At 39.3% G+C, this 19,422-nt stretch overlaps 1 protein-coding gene across 1 annotated transcript in view; it reads left to right on the top strand.

Annotated features, from left to right (window-relative positions):
• ntf3 (neurotrophin 3) overlaps positions 1 to 18,539 on the top strand; it is a 37,329-nt gene extending 18,790 nt beyond the window's left edge. The window contains exon 2 of the mRNA XM_051392492.1: positions 16,170 to 18,539. Coding sequence (XP_051248452.1) covers positions 16,170 to 17,054 — 885 coding nt within the window. The 3' untranslated portion in view covers positions 17,055 to 18,539. The remainder of the gene's footprint in view (positions 1 to 16,169) is intronic.
• The last annotated feature ends 883 nt before the right edge of the window (positions 18,540 to 19,422 follow it).

Raw genomic sequence — 19,422 nt, 5'->3', positions numbered from 1 at the left:
GAGGTTTGTCAAGTGATTTTTTCAAAATTTCAAGTGATATTTCTAGAGCCAAACAACCTAATCCTTATAGGACTAGCATTTTTACAGTGTACATAGCTGTGTTCCTATGAGGGTTGAGGAAGATTTGTGAATGAAACGAATCACAGTGAGGGCAGATAGTGTCACTGTAGTATTTTCCCTCAATCATGCCTTTGATGTTTTTTAATGCTTTTTGATCTACTATGCTTAAACTAGAAATTTCACTTTTATTTACTTTTGATTTTACCATATTGTGCAACTCTAATAAGGCGTAATATTGGACACAAAAAAGATTTAGGGTTGTATACGGTCTGTAAAAGTTTCCCCAGGACAGCATGCATACAGTAAGAGTGAAACACACAGAGGAATTTAAGTTTCTAGTAGTTACCACAGGAGTTGGCAGAGTCAACATGAAACACATATAGCTGTGCCTTAGTTACAGCACAGTAGGAACCTGTCTGAGTAATCAGATTGCTTTGCTAAAAGTGTGTGTTGTGTAACTGAGTCAGTAGAACAGAACACTTAACATCCACGTTAAAACATGCAGTAAAAACAGGCTTGTAATGTTTGCTGTCTTAAATGCGACTTCAGAGTTGTGTAAAAGTTAACTTTAAGTAGCATTCAGTGTTTGTTTTCACCGCTGGGATTTGGGAGATCTCTGCGCTATTAACTGCATCATTTACCCTTATGGTCCACTGGTCGGCTCGCGTGCCCTGTAAGGTAGGGATGACTCAGCTAACAGAGATGTTCGGAGCACGTCTGCATCGCTCTCCTCCTGCTCCACATGCAAAAGTGAATCTCTAATTAAAGCAACTGTCCTTAGATTTTTGGCATGGCAGCCAAAACAGAACGTACAACAGAGACCTTATGTGTTCTAGTCAAGTCCGGACAAAGGTAGTTTAATGACCCATTTATTGTCCCAAGTAAACACTTGGAAGGTAAGGTGCAGTAAATTATAAATATATTTATACTTCTATGTTACATTTAGAAGATACAGCAATTGTTGAAGTCACACTTATTTGTTAGGTTCTTGTTCAGTTTCAGCCCTTTTGGAGTTTAAAATTCTTGGACGTTACAAGAAAATGTCAGGTCTGCTTGTCCCAAAGATACTAATTTGTTAAAGTTGAACAGTTTAATTCATAATGTCTACTGTTATGCCTCATTATTTATTTCCATTTGGACACTAAGATTGTTGTCTGAATACTGGCTCAAATAAGCAAAAGTCTGAGTTTCTTTCCCTTCTGTAGTACTTGAGAGCAGTTGGCTTGCCTTATTAAGCATTACTGCCAGTAGATTACCAGGCTGGCGTCCCAGTTACTGTCAGTTCAGAGGTTAGACAGTGATTTGCTGGTCACTGTCGTTTTCATCCCAACTTCTTAAAATAGCTTAATCTTCTCTACTTTTATTTTGCCTTTAGCCTCTTTTTGCCTCCCTGCCTATTCAACTTTCCATTTCTCATCTTCCCACCTCCTCTCCTGGCTTCCCTGGCAAAATCACAATATTTGTAAAGTGACACTTTTTATTACCCGTCCTCATCATGTTCCTTTTCCTCCCCTTATTCCTCCCCATTCTCTGGGTGCTTCACGGTATCTGATACACATTACGGTACTTAACTAACAGCAACCTACACTTTTTGCACTGTCAAAAGACACAACTGTCTTGACACTGAAAAAGGTGAATTTCTATTGAAAATGAATGATGTATACAGTATAAAGCAAATACTACTGGTGTCTGCATGAAATAAATGTTGTGTCTGATAAGTCTTTGCACACACCTCATTATGCACGATGAAGCTCAAACATGCAACTATAGGAACAAGAAGAAAAATAAATTTAAAGGAGGGGACTTTAAAAATACATAAATATTTAACAGATTTTTAATATAAATTCAAAGAAAGTTAAACACCAGCTCTAGAAAAAAAAATCATAAAGACCTTTATTTTAATACATATTCATATAATGTATATTAAGGTACATTACAGGAAACATTTCCAATCTATACTCAAGTCCATAAGGTGACAGGGTTCTCAGGCAGTGAATCCAATAGTCAGGGGCGTTACCAGAGGGGTGGCACTGGCCACCTCTGAAATCTGATCGACCACCCCATTATCCTTACCCCTTACACCATCTATTAGAGGCTGTAAAAAGCTTTAAAGCTAGAGTGAAGATATGGTATCATATGAAACTCTACAGTTACAGCAGTAAGTATAGTCACACTGACTACAACAACCACAGCGGCAGTCAGGCTTGAGATGTTACTAACTGACGAGGAGTAAATATGAGTGTACCAGGTGGTCTCTAAGGTTTTTACCTCCTATATATATAATGAATGGCAATGTTTGACTGAGATCTGAAACCTCAACGGAATAAAAGAGAAGTGCATATGGAGCCAGAGTGTGCGCAATGCTTTCTCCTACTCTCTACTTCCACTGATCCACACGTCACTAAAATCCTAGGTGTGTGTTACTTTTCTATATCATACGGCGTGCATTGGGATCTTTTTTGCTGCCTGCTGAGAGTTTGCGGGCTAGAAAACCAAAACAATACACTAAAAGATGCTAAAATGCTGCTGTCATTTTTACTTCTTATCCACCTATTCCTCATCTTAGCACATCTCCACTGGTTGGCTCTCTCTCTCTCTGCTGCCAGGCTTCCAGGCGTCAACAATGCCGCTGGTACCTTTTTTACAGTTAATCAGACAGATGGGCTGGCGTCTGTCTTGCTCCAACACGCTACCCTTTCACTGCCAGTAAACAGCACTTTTACTTTTCACCAGAATGGAGTAGAAGGGTGTGTGTTCAATTAGTGGGCATGTTATCACCACCACGCCCCAAGGACGCTACATTCGTCTGCACTCTAACCTGTCACACACACACACACACACACACACACACACACACACACACACACACACACACACACACACACACACGAACAAACACAAACACACACACAAAAGTCGGATACCTCTCTGAGTAACTTTCAGCCTGTAAATGGTAAATTGAGACAACTCAATTATTAACTTCATAAATAAATAAATAAATAAATTTTTTTATGCATATTCAGAAAAGAATGGGTTGATTTCCTTCTAAAATAAATATCTATTACATTGATTTTATGTCAGTATTTGAAGTCCCCCTCCACCCAAAAATGTTTCCTTCTTGTTCCTACAATTGAATGTTTGAACTTCACTGTGCAGAATGAGACACTAGGAGAAGTGTGATGTAGAAACATGAAGCCACCAGTGCACCTACACTGAGAATGGACTTTACAGTGAAGTAGGAGACATCTTGTGTCCAGCAGGAAAAGAAATTTGCTTAATCATAGATTCTGAAATGTATGCCTTTTTAAGGATTTTAATGTGGAAATTATACTTTATTATTATCAGACACACATCATTGCTCCAAGCAGACTATTTGTATATGTCATTATACATGTCTGTCATCCATGATGAACTTTAATTTGCTATATTTCCAAATATTTTTGTCAATGATCTGAATGCAGGAATATCAAATGTCTGTTTGCCTTGAAGCGATGAGGCTGGTGTTGTAGTTTCATGTTTGTTTGAATTGGCCTGCAGGTCTGTGCTGTTAACAACCATTGACGTGCACACACAAATACAAAACAACACTTGTAGTATTCAGTCACATACTCATGCAGACAGGAGCGTTGTTTTTCAGGTTAACTGAGAGGTGCACACACTCACACACACACACACACACACCTACACCTGCTGTCAGGTAAACAACTGTTGTGACCCCCTCTGTTACACCAGCTTGTCTGAGGCCTCTCTTTCTTGTCTGTTAGGTTAGCACATGTACACACAGATAGATGCTCTTGCTGCATGCACTGGTGTGTAGCGCTGCCTGCACCAGGGGCGCCCCCAGAATCTTTTCATAGGGGTGGCCAGATGGGGCCACTGGAAATCCTAGGGTGGCACACCAAGGGAGGAGGGCGACGGAGTGTTACAGTGAAGGCTGGATGCGTTTGTTATTTGCAACCCTGTAAACTGTAAACTTGATCCAGTATATTTAAACATTATACATTATACATTGTCTCCGGATGAAGGATACGTGGAAATCAGTTTAGTTTTGGGCTAACTGACGTGATCAGTGTTTTATTAGCAGTGTGCCTTCATTATTCTTTTAGCGTATATGCACGATATGCTGGAGCATTGTAAGTGTTAATATTGCCTGAAACAAACAGGAAAGTTTCATCACAGACAGAATGCATGTATGTTGCCATGGCAACACGATGCATACAGTTTGCACTGCTATAATTACACAGCTGGTACAGCTCAGTTAGTTTGCATACATAATGTGTTCCTTCAGCTAACAATCAAAGCTATCATAGATAATATTGTACGGAAAAGAATTAATGAAAGGGTCGTGCCACTTTTAATCTGAAACTCTGACCTCCTCCGGAGCAGGTTAGGTGTGTAAATTACCACGGCGATCTAACCAGATTAAAAGAGAGCCACCTTCGTGACATTGAAAACTCTGGCTTTAGGCTCAAGATACCTCGCTTATCCATTAATCTCGCTCATTCCTCTTCATGTGCATACAAATAATACAAAACCTCACATTTTACGAGACAGCCAGCCAATCAGTCATTCATCACATCACAGTCAGCTGCTGCCATCCAGTACGTCACTGCTGGGGAAACCTGTCTGTGCTGCTGCTAAGACGCCTCCACACTAAGGCTGATTATCTGCATCAATCCCTCAGGAGTTAAAAGCTCAGAAGGCATGAGTCTGCAGCTTCTACCTGTAGCTCCCACACACTGAATGCAAGAGACACATTTTTGCAAACGTAACCTCAGGGCAGCTCTTCCATCTTATCTTATAGATCTGCCGTGTCACATTTGCGCCTACTCGCTGCACACTTTACATTAGGTGCATTTCTACGTGCAGCAGCTCTAAGCTTCAACACAAGCTTGTGGCAGATTAACAGCTTCAGTGAGCGCGGAGAGCAGGTGAGACGAGGATCTTGGCAATTTACCCAGCTCTATTTTCTAGGAGATGATTAGCACAGGTATTTTGGACACAGAGAGGAAAATGGGCAAACACACTGATGGCGGAAGAGCTTGGAAAGTTTGATACATGATACTCAATAAGAAAAGTTGCATGAATATCTTTGGAAAAGACAAAAGATTTGTAAAGTAGATTTGCCCAGATTGTATTGTTTCTGAGAAACAAGGAGGTTTTTGGAGTTTGTGGGGGTTGTTTGGGAATTACATAATTCTCTTCCTGTGTGTGAGTAGGGCTTTAGAGAAGGATAAAAGCACAAGCGGATAGAGAAAGGAGAGAAGTGAGGATGAATATGAGCAGATAGGAGAGTGAGATGATGAGCAGATGAGGGAGGGATAATGTTAGAGGGGTGAGGGGTCTGGACACTGACCTAATGTGTCGTGAGCTTCCTAAACTGAAAATATAAAATGAGCAAAAGGAGTGAGCGTTACTAACTTACAAACATTTCTTCTTTTAAAAGTAAAAAGTTTTTACTTCTGCCTTCTGTGATAATTTTGATTTGACCCAAGAAGCTTCTGATGTGTCTGTTAAATATAATGCAGGTCTTGTGATGGTGGCTCGGGCGGAGTTTTGTTTTTTTGCGTTAGTTTGCATTCTTCTTTGGCTGGCGGGATTACATTTATAGAAGAAAAAAGAATGTTTAATTCTATTTTATTTTCTATTAAATTTCTATTAAATTAGATAACAAGAAAAGAGAGATGAGTGTACTGATAGTTCAGCCAGAAAAGCCATGGCTGTACTTTTTACATTGCACATGCACTACATCTGTTCTATACTGACAAAGTAGACAAGACAGTGGCATAAAGGTTTAGTTTTGCAGCAGGGGTTTATAGAGGTGCATCCTCTGTTGTCAAAGCCAGGTTTCTAGGAACAGTTACATCAGATGGCATTACATCCTACAGCTATTTCTACTTACCTTTGTTATTACTTTATCTGTTTGTAAACATTCAAATCTTTTGCATTCACACTCACATTTGTAGCTCACGCGCACAGCTTATTTTCATATTACATGATAACTTATGTTGATCCCAGTAATGATGAAACACTCAAACCACTCCCTTTTAACCGTTATTATTGCTTGCTTCTCCTCTTTTCATCCTTTCCTTCACGTCTTCCCTCACTCCCTCTCTTCTCCCAACGACCAACCCCTCTTCTTCTCTGTCCTTCACCACCGCCTGAGGTGAAAGATTATCCAAATGATTCTGACATTTGAATAAAGGAAACGGGTCCTTTTCTGTGTAATTTTTTGAAGACGTTGGAGCTGACACTTTAATACCTGCCTCATCAAGCCCTGGCCTGTCCTCAAATGTCTGTCTTGTGTGTCAGTGACAGTAAATCAAGGTGGATAAAACACTTCATCCTTAGTCATGTGGTGGCTGATGTGCTGTCATAACATTAGTAAAAATGAAAGAATGCCTCAGGTTGGCATCTCTGCTTCATGTTGCAGTTCTGAAGTGGAGGGTGAACAGCTAGTGTGAAGGCAAGGAGGATTGATTGCTGCAGTGACCGCAGTGATACAGCCTTAACCACACTGTTATGGTCAAGTCTTAGGGCTAATCTTTGAATTTACTGGTCAATTCACTTTCAAAACCTCATCTATGATCATGAGCTCTGGGTAGTGACTGAGAGGATGAGATAGCAGATGCAAGTGGCTAAAATAAGCTTCCTTCTACAGTATCTGTAGGTCCACAATATTGTTGTATAGTATGGATTTTTGCGATGTGGCTGCCAGAAAAAAAAACCTTGTACTTTTCTCCATGATGCCCATGTTTATTTATTGATGTCTTCAAGTCTGACATGGATCTGTGTTTTGTCTGTCAGGCTCACTTGTATTGAACTTCAAGGGTGCTGTTAATTTGAATTTATCAGCATGTGTGAGATTTAAATGTGTCTGAAGCGCTATATATGCAGGTTTTAGTGGGGACATATGATGAAAATTATCATTGGCTATGGGGATGAATCTACATGATTATAGTTGGATAGAAGAAGGAAGTAACTAAACTAGGAAGTAAAAATGACTTCCTAATTCCCAGCCACCAGCGTCCAATTGTTTGATGCTTGTCTACGGTTACACTCTCACAAGCTGTCTCGCTCTGCAGATTAAAAAGAGCAAAATACAAAATCTTGACCCTACAGAGGTTTTAAAGCTACACACCTGGACAGCTAATGATCGAAAAAGAAACAAATATAAAATAAAATGACACATTTACACTGATGGAAATAATGTTTAATTTAACGAGTAACACCAGCCGCTTGAATTCTCTGCTGATGTGTCAGGCACTGTATTGAGTGCAGGTAACCTGCTTTTTGGCAGCACTCAGAGCCCAGTACACGTAAGCGTTATCTGGCCTTTGCATTGATGAAAAATCCTGTTCCTTCAGATGCGTGTGACGTTGGCCAACTGAAAAATGACTGAAATGTCTCCTGTGCAGATGCACTGTCAGAGTCCACAGCCACAGTGAGGCAGTTCGTGCTTTGAGCTAAATGCTAACCTCTGCATGCTAACACCCCCACTAATGACAATGCTAACATGTTGGTAATGTTTACAATAAGTACAACTCAGGCTGATGGAAATGTTTTGCAGAAGTTTTCACAGGCCAGGCGCCTGATTTACAAAGATATTACTAGTACATTTGGTTTTAATTACCAAAGCAGATGCAAAGAAGTTGAGTGAAAGCTGGTTTTGTCGTGTTGCACTAAATCTTCAAGATTTTGATTTCTCAAACGCCTTCCTCTCCTATTTATCAGAGTAGTAGGTTTTGGTGAGTAAAGGTACTTTTAACTAAGTCATGGAGCAGATGAATACATTGCTAATACACTGTGAAACACAATGAGTTAGGTCAACTCAAACTGTTTGAGGAAACAAATTGCCCTGAACAGTTTAACCATTAAGTTAATTATATAAATTCCATTCAGTTAATTGAAGTTACACTGATTTAAAATGTGTGACCAGAATTGATTTGAATAAAGTAACTTAACTGCATCTTCTTTATACAAATCCTACCACTTTTACTCCACTGAAGCAAATTATTACATTTCCTGTCAAAATGTAATTATGTGACAAACATCAAATCTTTATACTTTGGGTGATCGTGAAGAATTACTTGGATAACAAATAAACTGAAATTAATACAAAAAAAATAAAAATCCTAAGCTATAGAGCATTTCAATAGTATTTTTGTATTGATATAAAGTCCACTTAAAGAAAATGAGCCAGTGGAACAAACTGGAATTATATCGCCAGTACTTAAAATACTGCACACATTTAAGTTCACTCAAAACAACTGAGTTGCTTCAACAATTCATTTTTGATTTGGGTTTAATTCATGTCAATGAGTTACTCCAATCTTTTTGGAGGATTCATTTATGTTAACTTACTTCTCTTCTTAAGATGTTTTGTCTTAAGAAGTTTTTACAGTGTTGGTGGGAATATAGTATAGTTCAATAGGGGATAATCACATCTGCTTCTCTGAAGGGAGGGTTATTTCAGGCTGAGGAGCGGAGTCACAAGGCACATTAAACAGCCCAATATTAATAAACTTTACAGCACTCAGATAGTACAACTCAGCCTGATGGAAATGTTTTGCAGATACTTAACCATAAACTAAAGTATATGAATAAAAATCTAGAGTCAGTAGGCTTCATCATCTGGAGACCATGGATATCAAATTTCACGGCAATCCATCTGATAGTCATTCAGTCTGGATAAAAGTGGTGGACCGACCGACCAGCATCTCCAAAGCCACTCCAAAGCCACTCCGCTAGCACAGCAGAAGCTGATTTCAGTGTGTTCATTAAGCATTTTCGATCATGTATTGAACACATCTAGTGGAGAAAACTTTCTTACACACGGTCTCTTTTAAAATGATTTTAATGATTAAGTATCAGCACCAAAACAAGGTCCTGATTGTTATTCTTTAAGCGTGTGAGGCAGACTGTTTAAAGCAAAGATTCATCTTGTTTTATTATTCCATTTATCATTCAGGCAGATTTTTGGCTGGAGAACTGGCAGCTGGCAAAAGAAAATGCCAGAAAACATTTAGCCAATATTCATGTTAAATTAATGGGAGTCACATGGGGTGATGTGGTGGTGCGGGAAGACAAAGCCCCAAAACCCTGCATTCCAGTTTCACCCAGTTCTGTGACTATTTTCAGGCCACAGTACCATCTGAATGTCACATGAAAAATATATTTTCCTTGAGCAATTATCCATTTAAGGGTGAAGCACAACGCTCAGAGGCACTCGGTGAATTTCTTGTAAATATGCTTACTACTGTGTCGAATCCCTTCTTTTTTGAGCAGAAAAGTCGATTTAAGCTAAATTGTGCGCTTACATAAGAGATGCTGATGGTAACCTCGCCCTAAAAACGACAAGCTGGTAATGAGCACCAGTTCCAAATTTCCTGTCCTCATCACAACTTCACGGAATCTTTTATGACCTGTAGATGAATGTGAGGAATCCTCTGACAGTTCCCTGAGGCTTCAAATGTTTCTTCTTGCCCAAACCTGCTCCTTTAGTAATTTACCATATGTATACAGTGCACACTCTGAACACACTCTGAATCAGATGCAGTGGAAGCAAAGTTTCGAAGAGTGCATAATAAAGGATTACATGGTCCTTTCTGAGTTGACCTTTTTTGGCTAATGGAACAAATCCACCAGAAAATGAAGGAACTTGCTCAGACCTCAAGCTAGAGGCAATGCTGCTTTTCGTATTTCTGGAAAGTTTTGACATTTTGGAGAAACAAGGTTGTCAGCTAGGTTTAAACCTCCTCCGATACCAGTGTCAGCTGACATCTGGGTCAACAGTTACACAGAGAGTGAAAGTTGGGGTATGCTTGAAACAAACTAGTTTATACGGAGTTGTTTAAACACGTCTAAAAGGCAAAAGTGTTTGTATCTGTACCAAAAGGCCAAATTCGAAGCTGAAGTAAAAAGTTTGTCATTATAGAGAGGGGGGAGACATGTTGGATAGTACAAATGGGAATAATTTTAATTGTTTGTGACGTCGCACATGGTTATACACACAAAATTTGTTGGATGTAGTGAAGAATGAAAAAAAACCCAATTACACTTAAATCATTCATATTCAGCCACATATTGTATTATGTAGCAATCCAATTTCAGTGTAACTTTAGCTGTTATCAAAGGGGACAGAGGCTACTTCCAGAGATTGATTCTGTGTCTTGGAGAGACGAATGCATTCACACCTTCTCAACATCTGACTAGAACAAATCTTTTCAATCTGTCTTATGCCTATAGATGCATTTACACCTTTTTGAGACCGAATAGCACACCCAATATGCATGAAGTGTACATTGCTTCAAGAGAACTTGAGATAGAAGTTTAAATCCTGCACACTTTCTCACCCACACACATCCGGCCAATCACTGCAGTAAGTGGGTACGCTTGTCAGCTTGATGTTTCAGAAAGATGTGGAGGGAGGGGGTTTCTATGGTGGCCGACAAGGGCAAACGCGCCGCAAACGGGCAAAAGCGCCGCAAACAGCAAAACGCTACACACACGGAAATGATGTAAAACCAAAAACACAAACACATAAAAACAAATGCAACAGAAAAATGCTGCAAATACCAAAAACACACAAAACAACAAAACAACTGCGAGAGAGAAACGCTGCAAATTCACTCCACAAAACAGAAGTGCACCAGGCAACTAGGGGGACCCGACCTGAGGGATGGACTAAAAGGTATGTTTTCCATTATGTCTTTTTTAAACACTTGGCCGTAATCTTTTATAATATTATGATATTATAATTATATTATAATATTCTTCTAATACTATTATTATATTATAATATTATAAAAGATTGCGGCCAGGTGTTTAAAAAAGACATAATGGAAAACATACCTTTTTAGTCTCCTCTCTAAAACTTAGCCAACTTTCTTCTTCTTCTTCTTCTTCTTCTTCTTCATGTCTTTCAGGTCTGGTCCAACAGGGTTTGCGGCGCGTTTGCCCTTGTCGGCCACCGTAGGTTTCAGATGATAGCCGTGTTTTCATCCAAATGCATTGAAATTTTGAACCAAATTTCGAGTAAATCAACAAGAGGGAGCAAGAAGAAACAGCTCATGTTTGCTATGTCAGAAGCGTTTCCATCTCCCTTTAACACCATTAACTCTTATTCAGAAAAACATCACTTCAAGTGATTGTACTTGTTTTTTTCCTTCTTTTTTTGTTGCAAAATTGAGAGTTTAAAAAAAAAAAAAAATAATTCAACACAAAAGACATCACAGCATACTCTTCCCAAATACCTACTTTCCATCAGTCATCCACGTAAATGCTGCCCAGCCATGCCTCCAGATCTCAGTCTCAGCTACTGTAAAAAAAGAAAATGAATCCAGTCCTTTGTGTATTCAGCCAAAGGAAAAGGCAGACAGGGAAACACGCAACAAGCAGACAGACAAAGTTTGTCTTTCCTAATCAGCTCTTTGGTCACCGGTCAAACACAGTATAGAACCAAGCGTGTCTGTAAATAGATTCACCTTGATGCCTTTGAAACAGGTGGACTAATATCCTGACAATCTGTGGCTGCACACCAATATATTTTATCTTTTGGCAGCATTAACATCTGTCAGCTTTGTTCTTTCACATACACTTTGACTTTCATTGACTAAATGTATTTCCTAACCCTTTGTGTAAGCAACACCTAATTATAAGCCTAACCATAAACTGAAGTCCTAAAATAACTTCTTGTAGAGGTGAGGACGGGCAACGTGTCCTCAGTGGGGAGGTGTTTCCTCATTTGTTCCTACTATAAGCATAGAAACACAGCGCATATACACACATACAGCCTCATTATCACCCTGCCCAATGAGAAAGTTATTGCTCACCCACTGTGCTTCGTTAGCCTTCACGAGCCAGAATGTCAATATCATAAACTACAGTGAGCTTTTATGGCAGCGATTATGGCAGCAGGAGGGGAAATTAATTTGTCTGACTAGATGCAGTTTTCACAGGCCAGGCGCCTGATTTACAAAGATATTACTAGTACGTTTGGTTTTAATTACCAAAGCAGATGCAAAGAAGTTGAGTGAAAGCTGGTTTTGTCGTGTTGCACTAAATCTTCAAGATTTTGATTTCTCAAACGCCTTCCTCTCCTATTTATCAGACGTAGGACCACAAGTCACCACAAGTAGGTTTTGGTGAGTAAAGGTACTTTTAACTAAGTCATGGAGCAGATGAATACATTGCTAATACACTGTGAAATACAATTAGTTAGGTCAACTCAAACTGTTTGAGGAAACAAATTGCCCTGAACAGTTTAACCATTAAGTTAATTATATAAATTCCATTCAGTTAATTGAAGTTACACTGATTTAAAATGTGTGACCAGAATTGATTTGAATAAAGTAACTTAACTGCATCTTCTTTATACAAATCTTACCACTTTTACTCCACTGAAGCAAATTATTACCTACCTATTTCCTGTCAAAATGTAATTATGTGACAAACATCAAATCTTTATACTTTGGGTGATGGTGAAGAATTACTTGGATAACAAATAAACTGAAATTAAAACAAAAAAAAATAAAAATCCTAAGCTATAGAACATTTCAATACTATTTTTGTATTGATATAAAGTCCACTTAAAGAAAATGAGCCAGTGGAACAAACTGGAATTATATCGCCAGTACTTAAAATACTGCACACATTTAAGTTCACTCAAAACAACTGAGTTGCTTCAACAATTCATTTTTGATTTGGGTTTAATTCATGTCAATGAGTTACTCCAATCTTTTTGGAGGATTCATTTATGTTAACTTACTTCTCTTCTTAAGATGTTTTGTCTTAAGAAGTTTTTACAGTGTTGGTGGGAATATAGTATAGTTCAATAGGGGATAATCACATCTGCTTCTCTGAAGGGAGGGTTATTTCAGGCTGAGGAGCGGAGTCACAAGGCACATTAAACAGCCCAATATTAATAAACTTTACAGCACTCAGATGTACTTCTAATTAATAACCCTCTGAACTCCAAGCAGTTTCTGGGCGTTTTCTGCTCCTGTCACATTCTTACTCACTGTGGGTTTGTTTTTCCCTGCAGTATAAGTCCTGCATCTCTATGGAAACATCACAATCATGGCTAGAAGTAGGGAGAACTCAATAATGTCTTTTGTGCAGTATAACACAATTAAAATGCCATAAATCATAAAAAGAGAAAACATGTGAGTCGAATTTATTTGCTAATTTCTTTGGCAAAAACATTTTGTCCACAAATATTACCAATATTGAAAAAAAGACTAACTGTATATCGCCGCAAGAAATCTTCCCCGCTATCTCTGCAGTACAGTCTAATTGGCACATATGGCACATAATTTAATGATCTTTACAGGATCTGGTTAGTGCAAACAGTCCGTTGTTGGTGACATTTTAAATGATACATGTAGAATAAAGAGATTTAATGAAATATCACTATTTTAAGCTTAGATTCGGTTGCTTTTCCTGACGAAAGTGCCCGTCCTACATGATACGCTCAAGGCCCATCGAAAATTTGAATGAAAAACTAACAATCATTTATGTTCTTACAGTTTCTGGCTATGATAAATGGTGTTGTTGATATTTTAAAGAAATATGCATTTCAAACCTGCTGGCGGGTTATAGATATATAGATATAGATAGTTGCTGTATTTTATTAGTGACGTTTTTATTTAAAATATTCAAATTCCTTTCCAAGCTTTAGTGCTAATGCTATCTTTGTGCTAGTGTCTGGGCTCTTTTGTGTGGAAGTTCACCACCACTTATGGCTTAATAATTAAATCAGTAATAATTAATTTAAAACCTCTTTTTTTCAGTCCATGAATCTCATGTGACAGATAGAATAAAGCATTTTTTTTTAAAGGGGGGCTCTGTCGATTTAACACATCAAAGTCTATTTACAGGTCTTGGGGAGTACTATTGCAGTTGTCTTTTGTGGCTCCAGGGGGAGCTGTGTGAAGTCTGACAAATGTCCTCGAGTGAGGTCACTTGAGTCAGCATGGGTTGAGTCTGAAAACTACAAGTTTGAAAATGGAAAAAATCAGGGGGTATGGAGTGAAAAAGAAGTGCACTTTCCAGACCACTTTAGCCCAACTGCAGCTAAATTAGTTACTACTTGCATAGCATAGCACACCTGGATCGCTGACAGAATTGTCGGTGGAGGAGCTGCATTATGGGTAATATAGGCACCAGGTTTTGTCAAGGAAGAAGAATGTGTGGAATAAAAAATGTTCTTCTGCATCAATTTTGATCCTTTTTGTTTTAAACTGTCCATTGTGAGTCCGACAGTGTTATATGACTGCAATGCTAAATCTTGTCATCCTCTCTATTTTAGTGCCCTAGGCAAACTCTATAATTTTTTTCAACCAGAGTGAAGAAAGTGTGAAGGTGCAAGTGTGTGTGTTTGTGCAAATCTGTGTGTATATGTCTTTTTTCATTTTTCTGAGCCATTGATTGTAAGGTGACATTGCTGCTGAACAGATGCCCCTCCCTCCAACAGCTGTATCATTCAGCTGTAACGTTGCTGATGGGAACGAGTCACCTCTTTCCATTCACAGCTGTCTGTTTGTCCATTATCTCTCACCTCTTTTCTCCTTTTCTGTCTGGAAGGCATTCGAAGGGAAGGGAAGGTTTAGCAAACATGCATGTGTGTGTTGGATTGCAACATATACATAAAATACACATCAACACCTGTTTATGTGTGGAAATAGCATAATTATACTGAGTGGCACAGAAGAAAAGTATGCAATGTTTGTTTGTACTGGTGTTTATGATGAACATAATTATAAATATATATATATAATAAATATATTTTTTTTAAACGTAAAAAGAAGAACTGACTTATTGGCAGCAATAAGCAGCAGCTTACTGTGTGCGTCCAAAAAAATAATATATAAGAGTAAATATCACCATTGAGGGCATAACCGAGCCAAAGTATGACATACTGTAGTAAGAACAGAAGCTTTGGGTAGAGCCAAGTTGGGTAAACTTTTTGGCTAAAGACAAAAGCCAGCTGCAGTGGTTTGATGCAATCTTTGACTAACATTTCCAAAACTAATACAGATAAAAGTGTGTCTTTGATCATTTTGGAAAGTACACATCAAGGATTTGCAAAGATGGTAAGACAAGAGTCATGAAGACTGCAAGAGAAAAGTGAAAATAGTATTCAGTGTTTGATATTTTACTGGGTGAAAAGTTGATTCTGGTAGTTACTGTGGACCAGCTCTATGTGATACCTTTCATTCAATATAATGTATAACAGTTTGACCTTTCAGTAATTATCCAACAATGTGAGGTTATGACAGTTATGCAGTAAAAGCTGTTCAATATGAAGCAGGGCGTTACCGCTCAATCATCCTGCTGGTCCGGGGAATCAAACTGGCAACCACCCCATCATAAAACTACCTCTCTGCCAAGTAAACTACTTTTCACTAGTCTACAGGGTCATGTTTTCACCTCAATAAGCATTTAAGAAAGACAGAGACCACTTAGGGCGACACAACAAAGTGGGTGTTTATGACGTGTGTGTGAGACAATTTTCATGTAAATGTTTCCATGCAATACTCTGAACAGAATCATGAGGGTTTAATGGCCACATGGTATGTTGTTCATGTAGCAGCACGTAATTTCCCATAACTGTTTGTTCCTACCAAAACTGCTGCTGCTATTTACTTTGTGGTAACCAAGTTAAAAACAAGGATTCCCACAAAGCCTCAAAGACTTTCATAACTTGAATCCCAAGAGAAAACTGAACAATCCATGTTTTTTAAAGTATCTTTGTAGTAGTCCATGAGCTGTGTGTCACAGCCACTCCTGCAGCTCCAACTGCTGACTGTGTTGATAAACTGCCAAATCAGCAATCAGCGTATAATAACCTTAACCTTAAACTTTGTTTTACGACACCTGCACACACCTGTCTCTTTTCACCTCATCCGGTATCTTTGCCTCTCCCTTGCTCCTTCAATTCTCACATGCCCCCCTGAGAAGGTGTACCTCACTGTCTGAAAACCTCTGGTATAGAGGGACTAATGTTTGAGTTAATTGTTAATTAATAAAGAAGTTCTAATTTCTGTCAAAAGGAAAGCGGAGATATAGCATATCTCTTAAAAGTTTCTCTCTTTCTGTCTTTGCAGATCTTACAGGTGAATCTAGTGATGTCCATCCTGCTGTATGTGATGGTCCTCGTGTACCTCTATGGTATCCAGGCAACCAACATGGACAGCAGTCGCCAGGGGCAACAGCAGCAGCAGCAGCAGCCAAGTCCCGACCCCTTAAACTCTCTTATCATCCAGCTACTTCAGGCCGACTTGACCAGGGGGAAGACCAGGGGGAACCAGAGCCAGCAGGGGAAAAGGGACACTGAGCCCCAGGACACGCTGCCTCCTCTACTCAGTGCAAACTTTCCTTTAGAGGAGCAAGGCGATGCGGAGCAGTGGGGGATGGGTGGTCGCAGCATAGGGAACAGTGACGGTGTGGTCGACCAGCAGGTGATGCTGTTGAACACGGACCTTCTCAGGCAGCATAAGCGGTACAACTCACCTCGGGTGCTTCTGAGCGACCGGCCGCCATTGCAACCGCCGCCGCTGTACCTCGCGGACGATTTCGTGAGCGGTGGACTAGACGGCGGCGCGGCGGGAAACAAGACACGAAAGAAGCGTTACGCTGAGCACAAGAGCTATCGCGGGGAATATTCTGTGTGCGACAGCGAGAGCCAGTGGGTGACGGATAAAACCCAAGCAGTGGACACCAAGGGGGACCCCGTCACTGTTCTGGCCAAAATTAAAACCAGTGCCACGCAGGACATCAAACAGTACTTTTATGAGACGCGCTGTCGGACCCCCAGGCCCTTCAAAGGTGGCTGCAGGGGCATTGATGACAAGAACTGGAACTCACAGTGCAAGACCACGCAGACATATGTTCGAGCACTGACGCAGGTTCGCAATGCAGTTGGCTGGAGGTGGATACGCATAGACACCTCCTGCGTCTGTGCACTGTCAAGGAAACGTCATAGGACGTAAACAAAACAACACAAGCCCTGCTGGGGACTACCTGTTTGGAATTCTACTTCCTGTATAGGATTTTATTTCCTGTTCACAGTGCTCACTACCACAGGATTATGTGTCATGGTGGTGAAGAGCAACATTCTGCTATAAAATGAAACTTCTACTGAAGAAATCTTTGGGTCCATTTAAATGATATTTCATGTGTGCTGCAAATCCACAAGCCGGTGCAGAACCGCTGTTACGGAAGAACTCATTTGAGAGGGGTTGGGGAGGGAGGGAGTGAGTGTGTGAGGGGGGGACTGTACATATAAATTATTTAAATTATATGAAATGCATGTAGTTTATACATGTTTATCTATCTATATATGACGTATGAATATATTTGTGTTATTTATTGAAAGAAGTCTTCTTCAAAAGGAAAAAAATGTCTATAAAAAAGGAATGAAACAAGCTATGAACTCATTGTGAGACTATAATATAGAGCTGGGCTGCAAAGGTGCTTCACAGTAAGACTTTACATGTGCCTTGACCAGTGTGGCTGCAGAGCAGAGACATAGGACATGGTAACTCAAGACAGCAGTTGCCGCAAATGTTTTGGAGGTGAGACTAAAAAGTGACGGAGATGCAGGGCCCTGTCCTGTCCAATATGGGGCCTAAATTCTTAGCATTACCCCTTAATGAGAGATATATCAGAAGCTATAAGGCCTCATATGACCAAAACACAGATTTGAGTTTTGTGACCAAACACATACATTTACACTGCGTTCACAATTGACCATACTGCTATGTTGTAACACACCATACGTCCATTCATTCCTCTGGAAGACAAAATAAAAGTTCCTTGTGTGGAATCTGCTGGCAGTGATTGACAGAGATAATCCAACTGGTTTTCCTCAGACCACCTTGACTCTGTTCACCACATTTTACTCTCAACTGTTATCATGAGCTGTTTTTGTTTCTTCCTATTAATAAAAACCTATATTTCTTAAAGCTGGAAACATTTCATTAACAAATACCCATTTCGAATTCTGAAAAAAATGAATATGGTGATAAAGATTAGGCTACATAATGTAGGTGATACCATAGTACATTTCCTAACAAGGCTATTATTATTATTATTATTAATATGAATTACTTAATAATATTATATATTATATACAATAATATATAATATTAATTGTATAGCAGCAGCCATTGCAGAAGTCCCTCACCTGTCTCTTGAGTGTAAAACTTCAATCTCTAAAACTTTGTTACTGGCTTTGTGAGCATTTGTTCCTGGTTTGATGGCCTCTGCATTATAAATTTACTCTGGAGAGTACATTTAAAGAGACCCAGATATAACTCCCTCAGCTGAAATTCAGACTAAACAAAGTGGAATTGTGAGGTTTCCACACAAAAGCAGCTAAATGAATTCAATCGTTAATGTTAAAGGATAAGTTATAAGTTGGAAATATTCTATATTTTTCTTATTGTCAATAAATCCCATGAAAAGAAAACTAATGAACTGATTCATGAGCAATAATTGTGTGTTCCAAAAAGCTATGAAAAACACATCAGTGAGCTGTACTCATTTTAATAAACATGGGGACTGTAGTTTATTTTGAGTCTTTCACCATCTGTAAGAATTCAACCAAATCTGTGGCATAGATGTTTGACCTTTAACTGAAGCACAATTCCATCGAAAATATTGTCTGGTGGTGAGAGTCCACAGTTCAGCCAGTGAGAGAAACAGTGACGGTTGATCAGAGGTCTGATCAATAGTCATTTATTCTGCTATCTGATCAGATGTTTTACACTTCAGTTATCTCGCCAGTTACAGCACAGAGAGAGAACAAAGATATCACATGGAACTAAACCTTTCTCCAATGGGGTCAGTGGTCAAAAGATGTGTGGAGTTCACAATGTAAAAAAAAAAAAATAGATGAAAAGTGTTTGCAGGTGTGTGTGTGTGTGTGTGTGTCTACAACAATGATGTTTTAGAGTCAAAAAGCTCAAACTCCCTGCTGCCTCACATCATTTCACTCACACTGCAGAAAGCATTGTTCTAACTAGATGGCAAAAATCAATTATCTGCAGGACTAATGCAGAACGGATGCAGGAAGTATCGAAAGGGACTTCTACAATGGCTCCCACTGTGTGCAGCGCTAATGCACGATGAACTCAAAGTCGGACTTCAGTGATGGTCATCACTGTGGAACTCTCATTATCTGATGTTAGTTACAGTATTTAGACTAAAAGGAAGGGAAAACCCAGAAAAGCAAATTAAAAGCCTTACCTAAGGGCCAAGAGCAAACTAGCCCAAATAAGTCATATGTTGTTTATCTGCAATACATAAAAAATAGGTCCCAATCAAGTCTGAACACCCTGCCTCAGAAAAGGAGAT

The sequence above is a fragment of the Dicentrarchus labrax genome, unplaced genomic scaffold (assembly GCF_905237075.1).
Source record: "Dicentrarchus labrax unplaced genomic scaffold, dlabrax2021, whole genome shotgun sequence".
Lineage (NCBI taxonomy): Eukaryota > Metazoa > Chordata > Actinopteri > Moronidae > Dicentrarchus > Dicentrarchus labrax.
Note: the sequence above shows the minus strand (reverse complement) of the source record. Positions and strands in the feature narration are given on the sequence as shown.